The sequence below is a fragment of the Notothenia coriiceps genome, unplaced genomic scaffold (genome assembly GCF_000735185.1).
Source record: "Notothenia coriiceps isolate Sejong01 unplaced genomic scaffold, NC01 NC01_scaffold00002209, whole genome shotgun sequence".
Lineage (NCBI taxonomy): Eukaryota > Metazoa > Chordata > Actinopteri > Perciformes > Nototheniidae > Notothenia > Notothenia coriiceps.
Window position 1 is genome coordinate 80,715 of NW_011334910.1, and position 11,263 is coordinate 91,977.

At 39.1% G+C, this 11,263-nt stretch overlaps 1 protein-coding gene across 1 annotated transcript; it reads right to left on the reverse strand.

The window, feature by feature from the left end:
• Window positions 1-418: 418 nt before the first annotated feature.
• On the reverse strand, window positions 419-10,428 carry LOC104966667 (protein eva-1 homolog A-like). Its single transcript, XM_010795893.1, has 4 exons — window positions 10,328-10,428; window positions 3,909-4,079; window positions 2,801-3,172; window positions 419-1,991 (listed from the first exon to the last, which is right to left on the reverse strand). Exons 2-4 carry the CDS (start codon window positions 4,009-4,011, stop codon window positions 1,879-1,881), a joined length of 588 nt encoding a protein of 195 aa, XP_010794195.1. The 5' UTR covers window positions 4,012-4,079; window positions 10,328-10,428; the 3' UTR covers window positions 419-1,878.
• Window positions 10,429-11,263: the final 835 nt, after the last annotated feature.

Sequence of the window (11,263 nt, forward strand, 5' to 3'; positions counted from 1 at the left end):
GTCCACTTTAATTTACATCAGAATCAGATTTTTTTTTTTTTTTTTTTTTTAATAATGGGACACAGGGTTCGGTCCGGATTGATTTGCAGTTCGGTCCGGATCCGGATCTTGGTCCGGAGTTTGAGAAGCCCTAGTATACAGAGTGTAGGGCTGGTCTGTGTTGCAGGGCCCCTTATGAACACCAGGGGGAGCCCAACTCCAAAAATAGACAATTCTCACAGAAAATAATCGATAGTCAACGCAGGTCATTGTCATTGTACATTACCTCAGATACCCGGCATGCTTTGTGTCCAACGGCTCCCGCTCGTAGAAGTGTCCTGCTAAACAAGTATAAAGTGTGTGCATTATATGTGGTGGGGCCTTTGGCACATTTGTTCACAGTCAGTATGTCAGTAAATACCCCCACTCGTGATTTGTAAAGCCTTTGTGTGTCAAGTGCCTAATGTTATATATTTATTTCTGTCGATTGCATTGACAAAAAATCATAAATGTTGTGTACATTAGTAGATTATTGCAACAGAGCTTTCGACATTAATCGAAAATACAACACATACATCTAATTATATTTCTTTGTCAAGGAGCAAGCGTGAAGCCAACTTCAGAATTGGTCTAAAATAATATGCCATCACTCTATTTATTATAAATGCCATCAACAAGGTCACAATAGATGAGACATACAGTATTTAAAACAAACCCAAAACAAACCCAAACTATTAAACTGTGAGCCACAATATTTAAATGTTACGAGGGACTTTACTCAATTATATGTACAGAAAACAGCTTTAATTAATTCTCGGAATGACAGTTTATTATAAATTCAGCTAATTTCAAAATTAGACAAATCAAGAAGCATAGGCTGATCCAAACAGGATGACCTGCTGTTTCAAGTCCATGTGCAAAAACAACTGCAGCTGATCAGTATCAGATGCACCTAACAGTCCCGACATGTTATATCATACATATGATATATATATTATCAACCAACACAGCCATTAAGTGTCCGTCCTGTTAGTATTCTCTTATCTGAGGATTTACAACAGTAAAAGCACCAGTATGTTTGTGTATCTTGGCATTGAGCTTTCGTCCCAAAAACAATAAGCTGAAAAAAGTGCAACAACATAATATCAAATATATCTTAATAAGGCTGCAACTAAGAATTAATTTCATTATTAATGCCCATTTTTGTCTAGATTAATTAATTAATCACTTCGTCTGTTCAAATGCTAAAATGTGCGATACTGTGAAAAATGTGCATTGTAGTTTATTAGGGGTCTAAAGTGAGGTCATTAAATGTCTTGTCAGATAAAAAACAATGTATGTAAGTAATGTAAGTCTAATGTTATATAAAACAGAGAAGAACAGGAAATCTCCATATTTGAGAAGCTGAAAACAGGATTATTTTCAATCCTCCAATAGTTGCAGCTCTAGATTATAAAACACACACTCAGGAACTGTGGCAGCATTGCCTCTCGTTGTGAACCAGCTATATCTTTCTTAAAAGCACCTTTAAAATGTTTAAAAATGATAAAATCCCTAGTACAGTCTTCACCAACAGCAGTCACATATCGCAGTGTGTGCTCTGTAGGTCCGTTGTGTCTTTGCTTGTTGACATAAATCTTCACAACACTTCAGTGTCATCCTGCATTTGAGGCTGAGGTGTCACAGCTCACAGACTGTATGTAAGATCACAGCTCATATGTTTTCCTGCTGTTTACAGAGCAGAGGGGAAGCTCCCAGCTCCACTATCACTAATAGTTGGATCTTTGGTGGTTTATGTTGATTCCATCCAGTGTATTTCTTTTAATTGTTTTCTCTTCATCCATCTGCCTGCCGGCCTCTCTGTATATTCCTGTGACTATCATCCTGTTGAATTGTGCGTCAGTAATATCTGTTGAGGCTTTGAGTGACTGTACTGATGTCTGGTTGTCCGTTCATCCAGATCTCTCTGAGAATCCGTTCCCGCTCTTCTAGCCTCTGGGTCCGGTCCAGATCTGACAAATCACACAGAAACACACACACAGAAACACAAACACACACATAGGGGTTAAAGCACGGCCATATGATGTCTATTTGCATAACCATCAACTTTCACATCACAGACTATTTCAAAGGATGAGCATGACAGCAGTGCTTATAAAGATACAAAGTCTGTGCGTGAGTATTAATGTACACTGACACAGTATCTTTAAGACATAAAAAAAAACGCCATTCATATTCAACATCTGTCATGTTAAGCCTCTCTAGCATAAGTAGAAGCACAGTTTTTGCTGCGCGTTGATATGGTGGTATTTCAGTAGTTTGGTAGAAAGAAGATAGTTCCTATGTGAAACTCACAACACGGTCTGTCGATTATTTTGAAAATCTGGGTCATGATTTCTGGAAAAACACTTTCCTGTTGCATTTTTCGAATGTATTTGTATAGTGCCATGTAGTTCCATCATATTTGAGAGAAGGTGTTTGGACCCCAGGGAGAAGAGCAACAACTTTGTGGAAGCTAATGGGGGTCCAAATACGGGGAAAATATATTAAGGGGCCTATATTTTGGGTTTTCCCTTTCCTATAGTGTGTCTCTTATATAGTATAGGTTTTTGTGCATGTAAATAGTCTGCAAAGGCTTGACTCACAAAGTTCCCTCCATAGGGAGTTTCTCTCTCACACACTCCCCTCCCTGCCTTAAACACCCCCATTGTACTCCTTTCTTAACTTCAGTAACATAATGACATCACTATGTATGATTTTTTCCTTTAATGGTCTTAATATGGGACATGACTATATAAGTGTGTGTCTGTGTGTAAGATACCCTCAGCTGATGTAAACATGGTGGCGTTCAGTAGAGCTCTCTCAAAGCGTCTTCGTCTCCGTGCCGACAGGTCAGACGTCTCGTCCCAGTCCTCTGATTCGCTGTCGCCGGTGGGCCCGGGGCCTCTGACCGCAACAACAGCAGTGCTGTCTGGATTGTTTTCAATGGCCGGATGGAGGGGGCAGCTGCGATGTCGATGATGAAGATGATGATTATGATGAGGATGATGCCTGGTCCTGTGGCGATGGTGCTTACTGTTGCCGATGTGACAGTCTGCTCGACAGTGTATCTGGAAGACGATGGTGCAGAGTGTGAGGAGAAGGCCGACACACACACTGCCCAGAAACACCAAGGCTGTCCTCTCGGGTTGGTCTAAGAGAGGAAAAAAACGTTTTGATACCCAAAAAGGTTCTTCTTCTGCACTTTTTGTATGTTGTTTGCAATCATCTGTCCACTAGTTTACACTGTTGAGTTTTCACCCTTTCCTGTTTCTTCTCACCTGATCCCACCTGTGTCTTTTTGTTAGTTTGTTTGTAACCTCTTCAGCCAACTACATGCTTCCTGTTCGCCTGCTGCCTGATAGAAATAAGTTTTCTTACTGCAGATCTGTTCCCTACTTGCTCATTAGATAGTTATCTAAAGTATGTTCGTTGGCCAAAACTTGAAATGTATAGAAACGTTTGGTCTCATTTTGAACCAGATCTGTAATCTGCAGATTTATTTCATACACGATATGTCATAAACCACATAACTAAGGCACGATACGGGATGAATAAATCTTCTTTTTGCTACGTTTTCCACCATCGTGACAGTTAAGGAGCCGGGAAAAACTAATGAATTAGGGTTAACCTTTTCTTTGTTCGGGAGGGGAGAGGCAGAAACACCTGACAGAGATCTTCACTTTTCTAGTTTGATTATTTGTTCAAATTGAGGATTTTAAATTTAGGTTATTAAGTATTTTTTTTAACTAAGGTCAACTGTTAGTCAAGAGTGGTCCAAGAGTTAGACAATCGATATTATCCCCTGGATGGAGAACAATGCCTTTCCCTTACCTCTTATCTTTAAGCACAACAAAAGTATAATGATGATCTCACACAGTGAAGCACACCTGCAATGAAGGTGTACGCTGCCAGGATGTTGCTAAGCAGTGCCATCTCCTGGTAGCCCACCTTCACTTCCATGTTTGGGGTTCCTGACGTCGGGGCGCTCATGATTTCAGCCACTTGAGCCTATTGTTTTCTCCTGCAGAGATCAGTGGAGCTCATACTTCATGCCTCCCCTAGACAGAAGTTAGAAATTATAGCATGTCAGGATATCCACAATGCAATATAACAACAGAAAGCCAAACAAAAAAGACTTAGGACATGAAAGCATATCAGGGTAAAAAAAAGGTCAATAAGAATACAAAAGAAAAGAATAAAAGCAATAAATAGATAAATGACAAAAGCAGGTCTATAATGAGTTGTAAGAAGAGATGTAACAAAGGTCACAGATTCAGTGAGCCTCATCAGGTCAGTTGTTCCAAAGTTCAACTTGATGGCAAAAGCAAAGTGGCCTTAAGATTTAGTGCCTGAGGATCTGAGGCTGAAAACAAACACATACCGTATGGAGTCAACATTTGCACTTAGTCAATATGACCTTAAAGGTAGGGTTGGTAAGAATGGAGAAACCAGCTAGAGTGTGCTAAAATTTGAAAGTACGCAGCCGAAAAAAATCTGCCCCTTCCTTCAGACTTCCTTACAGAGAGAGCCCCTCCTCCAACACACACGAACGCGCACATGACCAGTGAGGGCGCGAGATAAGTTTGTGCACGAGATGGAAGGCTGACAGCCATGTAGGCCATCCAGTTACTTTAGCCGGGCCGGCCCAGATGATTGGTCGTGCTTTTTATAGCGCCACGGCTTCCATAGATGAATTTTTTTCATGTATTTATTGTCAAAGCATTTCATATGTTCATTGCTATCGGGATGTTAAGAGCATTCCATGGAATATAACAAAAAGTGTTTCTGAAGTGAATTACCTACCCCCCCTTTAATGTGGGTAAATGTTTATTTTCAGTCTTAGACAAAAACATTAAGAAATCACCTATGATGTAAAAACAGATATTTTTTAAATGAAGATGATGGTTATCCTGGAACTCTTTGAAGGTGTTACAGCCCTGTGTTATTCATGTGAAACCACCAGCGCTAATTTTAAATGATTCAGACTCAGTGTTGACATATTGAAATGTGTTTTAAGAAATGTAGAAATTTGTATTTAACCATAACTAAAACTTGTCTTAGAGGTGATGAGAGAGGATGAGTTATTTGTAGTATAATTACAGTCTACTAAGAAAAGTTGGACGCCTTACACTTTAATACATCGTTTTTCACTTTCGCTGTGGATACAAACATGCCTGAGCTGTTCGCCTGCAGGGACTTTTCCCTGTCAGTCACATGCCAATATTTAAACACACATACTTTAAAGCAATTATGTATGGTTTCATACAATGGTTATGCATTGACAGTTGTCAAAAACAACAAACAGTATTGAATGCATTGGCAAATTACACCTTTTCAATAATATCAACTTTAGGAGTCTCCACAAGGAGGGAAATGAAGAAAAATAGATAGATGACACATTTAGGAAAACTTTTTGCAAATGTTTTTCCTCATGGGTGTACAAACAGAGAATGCATTAACCCCCTCTAGACTGCACACACAATATGTGTGGCGGTGGTGGCAAAGTCGATAGGGGAGTTGGCTTGGCAACTGGTCACCAGTTCAAATCCCGGCAAGACCAAGTGCTACCGAGGTGTCCCTGAGCAAGGCTCCGTTCCCTACACTGCTCCCCGGGCGCCGTTCAAAATGGAAGCACACTGCTCCTAACACTAGGATGGGTCAAATGCAGAGAAACAATTTCCCCACGAGGGATTAATAAAAGTCCATCTTATCTTATACGCCTTTGAGAAAAACTAAAATAGTATATATCTTGGACATTTTACAAGAAAAATGGTAGGCTTAAACTAAACCCAATCCTAGACATTATCCTCCAGAGCATGGATGGATTTCTGAAAGCGTCTACACAGCACCATGCGCTCAAAGAACAAGGGTCCCCTCTGGCAATAATTTACAAAATGTAACTTTTAAAAAAATGGGCAAGGCATATTATTCATGCATGACTCACTTATAAAAATCAATGAACTAAATATTAGATTGTCAATCTACATTATGCCTATACTACCTAAACAGTTATTTACTATCTTTCTCTCACAAGCATCAGGTATCAAGTTTGTTGCCATTAGCTATATTAGTAGGAAACACTGTAGAGTGGCAACTTCCTGCCATGACCTCCTGGCTGTCCTGTGGTGAGGTTGTATTTTATCCCTGTGTCATTAACCTTCACACACATGTTAACTACTGAAGTGAAATGTTTTTTAGTAGAAAGTCAAGAAAAGGTAACGTAGCAGGTCATTGTCTCTTACATGATCCACTAGGTGGCAACAAAATGCCATCAGCCAAACCAACGTTTTAAATAGAAATCAAGATGTACTGTAGCTGACCTTGCTAGTGGACACACACTCAGGAGATAGAAGATACTGGTCTGCTGTGCCTCGATTTGTTTATGTTACCGTGTGATTTTCGCAGACGTTATTTTGAATTCACCAAAGTCACACAATGAAACAAACACACTAACCAGCTGAGGTTAGTTGAGCTACTGTGGTACAATGAGGGATAGTGACCTCATACAACCCCCTTTTTTAACAATTCAAGCTATCCCTTTATATTAAGGCACTGACCTGAAAAAGGTACATGGTCATGATGAAGACATTTTTTGTGGGCCTGGACGTATTTATGTTCTTATCTCTGAGACAAGAACAGTATCAACCAATACAACATACCACACCATTTATTGCCAACACTTATTTGCAACACCCAGGTTAAATGTAGAGTAGAGATACAGACACATATTTGTGTACAGTATTGTGTCTTGACATGCAGCCCCACACCCAGAGGGGGAGTCCCCTATACACACTCAGAATTACCCCTTCAGTGTGTGAGGGTGTGTGGTATTGATAGTTGTGATAATACATATAAAGCATATTTCACTTTAGAGCTACAGACTGGGGAGGAGGGTATAAAGAGTAACAGAGCTAAAGTCCTGGAGTACGGAGATCCTTTACCTTCTATATCACTTTACAAGAGTTTTAATATCTCACAATACATCCTTGTTTGAAGAGTTTGGCTCATTGGTCAGCTGCTATCTTGTACGTGAAGATAACGTAAAAATCAAAATCATTATGATATATTTGAGGGTTCATAAGATGATTATTAAAATATAGAAAAAACATTTATTCTTTTATAAATCTATGATATTTCTTCTATTTCTATTTCAATATTAGGTCGTTTTTTAAAATGTGCTATATAAATAAATAAAGATTGAGATTGAGATTCCTCTGCCCTGAATTACTTTTATTGGCTTTATCTGCAAAGGTGCACTCTAAGCAATATTTACACAGATGAGTGACATTCTGTGCTCAAAGCGTGTCTCTATAATTACTCTATAATTTGTGAAGCCCCACGGCTGACATTCTTCACTAACATTTCATAATGTTCACATCCAAAACTTCTGAATCTGTTCTTCCAAATGAAATGAATCTATGTGAGCGTTAATAATGTTATGAAAGTACAAACAGTGAGGCAGGGCTAAAAGGACACTGATATTGGTTTTCTGTTTTTGTCGACCATTTTTTATTTCATGAGCATGTTTTGATTTCCCCAGCTGACTGCTATAAAACGCTCATCTCATGTTATTATGTCCTCAATGGGTGTTGATGAGACTGATTTCTTCATTAAAGATTGTATCAATGATTGCAAATAGGTCTAATCACTTTATGAAGTAAGACCAGGCTTCACCGATTATTAGGTTGAAAAATAAATGTTTTAACCCCGAAAACACTATCTTTAAATAATGAATAGTGCAGTCGGAAAAAGTTTAAATTGAGCAAAAAGTCAAAAGGGACCAAAACGTTCACGTAGTATACTCTCATGTTGTGAGGCTTTAAAAACAGATTAAAAATGGATGAAGCTCTCAGAGAATTTCAAACTGCCCCATTATTTGTTTGTTTTCACTCTTGACATGCAAGTAGAAACCGAGATCTTAATAAAGAACAAATCTGCATTGTGTTTGTCACATTAGTGAAAACAAGTGCACTGTCAAATGTATTAATGTCTAATCTTCACACAATCATTGGAATAAAAACATTGGGCCTGAAATTATGTCAAAAAGCAAACACAGTAAGTGCAGCAGGAAACAACAACAATGACCACAGATTGCATGACATTGCAGTTCGACATAACACAACCCAACAACACACACCTGCGAGCTATTCCAAACGCACTGACTGTCAGGGTCATTTTGGGATGTTGCGTGTAAATGCTGCAGCACGTGACTGTCCCCCCCGCTCCTTCCTGTTCCTGCTCTTACTCTCTCTTTTAGTCTTCTTGATTTGTCAATTGAGGTTAGTTGTTTGCAGCAAAAAGCAAGCAGTATTCAAACCATAGACTTTGATTCAAACAACGAAAAGAAATCTCAGTTAAGTATGTTATCAACATGCTTTTTAATTTCAACAATCCCGCTTCGTTTTTTGTTGGTTTTTTATTCATTACGTAACTGCATCCAAACAACATTTCAACAAGTGCGAGCAGACAACACATTAAAAGATAAACTGTCTCCACAGGTAAGTGTAGTAAAAACTTGTGCCAAAATGTACTATCAAGTAGCTGAACACTGTAGTTATGTAAGGACTTCATTATGAGACCTGGCCTTCAGCCAGCTCATTACAGCCGCTACGACAAGAGTCTAGATCCCAGGAGCTTTTTACACTGATGACATGACTACTGTATTATGCATGAGAGGACTTATCATTCATTGTATTAATCCATGCATGTGACTGTCTAACCAAAACGTTTTTTCCAAATAATTCCTTTATGGTTGAGGAATTTAAGAAGTTAGATAAAAAGTTGGGAATCATTGTTGTGTCTGTCTGGTAAATATGAATCTAAAGTATTAGTCGCATGATAGTATTATCTGGGGATCTACAGGATTTGTAATAGTTGTCTAATAGTCACGTTATCTTTGATCTTAAACTGTACAAGAACAGAACTGCAGGTAAGAAACTACAATTGGCATACATGCTAAACTATTTCTTGTCTAGGATCAGTATCTTCATGGAGACTCTGCAACCGGTCATGGTCAAGAAATAGTCCTACAGCTCCCTGAAATACACTGAATTGTTTTTTTGTTTTTCTTTAAGATTACTTTTTGGCCTTATTGCATTTAATTAGTACAGCTAAAGAAGACAGGAGAGCGGATGACATGCAGCAGATTTGGACACGTGCAGCTGCTACTCTTACGCTTACTGGATGGGCACTTACTTGTTTTTTGTACAAACCCGACAAGATGCATTTAACTGCCTATTTATTAAAAACATTTTTAAAATAAATAAAATACATGTATTAATTAATTAAGTCTGCATTCGTTTTAGTTAGGTGTACAACAGAAACTGAGTATACACATGTATATTTAGTGAGCTTTACAGGCAGGTGGATTTTTAACAGAGACTGGCTGGTTTTTTCCAGCCTTAATGCTAAGCTAAGCTATCCATCTGCTACTTGCAACATGCATGAATACAAATGAGCACATTGTCCAAAATGTGGAATTTAATTTACACAAGAAAATTAAATTAATCAGGTTTATCGCTTTATGGCAATTCAGATGGTTAAAAAAAGTTCTCAGCCACAGAAAAATAACAATAATTGGACATGCATGCTTTCTTTGTTCATTTTGTATCATCCAATGTGTTAGTTTCTGCTACATTATTAAAGACTAGATCCAAAATCCCAACAGGAAGAGCCAAATACTTTCGCTTCTTCTTCGTTATATTTATTCCCCTCACTTTTTCTGTCTGTCAGCGCAGTCTGGCCAAATTATTATGTGGCACAATGGCTCTTTGTTTTTATACTCCATGTGATTAAGAGGACTGTATGGTACGCCTGCTTCATTCATAATCATGCTACAGACAGACAGACAGACAGACAGACAGACAGACACACACACACACACACACACACCCCCACCCCACAGGAGATACTCCACACATTGTTCATGTGCGCTTATCACACTTTGAGCGTATTACTCCCTGCGTGTGCGTTTGTGTAATTCTAATGCAATGTGACACTGTCCTTTCCCTCCGCTGCTTCACCGTCCGATACTATCTAACATGACCTGCAGAGAGAGTACAGAGATAGAGAGGGAGACCGTCTGTACACAGAAATAGAACATAAAGACAGAGTGAGAGAAAAACAGAGCTGGAAAGTGTAAAGATATTCAACAGGGAGAAAGGGTAATGATGTATGGACGAGAATAAAGTCATTCTCCCTACAACGTACGACCCTTCACATCATTAACAACACTGACACCCCAATCATCATCAGCAGTATTAACCTCAACAACTCACGCACGTGCAAACACACTATTTATACTTACATTTCATTAATGCCAAGATCCCATCTGGAGTGTGTTTACTCCTCTCCCCTCCTCTCCTCCCCTCTTGTCTCCTCTTCTTCCTCCTCCTCCTCTCCTTCCTCTGCTCTGGTCCTCTCCTCTCTCTGCTCTGAGCTCCTCTGCTCTCTACTCTCTCCTCCCCTTTGCCTTTCCCTCAGAAAAGAACAAAAACACTAGGCGTATAATTAAATGAATAAATCTTCTGCGTCCTCCCACAGTTGTCAAATATTCACACATATACAAGGACTGCTCTCCTCTTCACTTTCTTACGTTAATGCAAATTGAAAAATGTTCATACATTCTTCCTTTCAGCCGCTCTTTCTTTGATGCCGAGGCAGCAGGAGGGATGTTGCTCACACAGTTTTGCAGAGAGGAGTTTTCTGATGTTCCATTTGAGTTTTTCCAGTTTATTTTCCACACACAGGGAGACAGGGGTCAGTTCCTCAGGGCAGAAATGTGACATGAAAGACCCCGACAAGTCGGCCAAATCCCTGTCTTCTCTTCCTCCCTCTCCCTCTCTCTATCTCACACACACACACTTTAGCAAGAACACACACACAGTCACACTCGTGCATAGTCGTCAATTCAGAATCGCTGCCTCTTTCTTTCACGCAGAATGCTCAGTAGCAGGAGGAGAGAGAAAAAGGAAGGGAAAGAGGGAGGGACAAAGTGACAAAATGCCTCACATCATAACAGTCGGATTTTTGAAATCTGAAAATTTTAATATTTTTCACGTGTAATGCTGGAAAACCACATGTGTCTTTATTTGAATGTAGCTACATGTGCCAAATGTATACACTACCACACACAAAACGGTGCTTAACATGATCAAATAGTACTTATTCAGCCGCTTTCAAAATCAGTGCATTGTTCATAACCTTTTGTTTGTATTATGAATGTTTCTGAATTGACTTTCTA

Excerpts from the sequence above, each read along its gene's own strand:
- LOC104966667 (XM_010795893.1), bottom strand. The coding sequence starts at position 4,011 with ATGAGCGCCCCGACGTCAGGAACCCCAAACATGGAAGTGAAGGTGGGC. Across the intron at positions 3,173-3,908 it reads AGCGTACACCTTCATTGCAG|ACCAACCCGAGAGGACAGCC; the intron begins GTGTGCTTCACT and ends TTCCTCTCTTAG. Across the intron at positions 1,992-2,800 it reads CATGTTTACATCAGCTGAGG|ATCTGGACCGGACCCAGAGG; the intron begins GTATCTTACACA and ends GTGATTTGTCAG.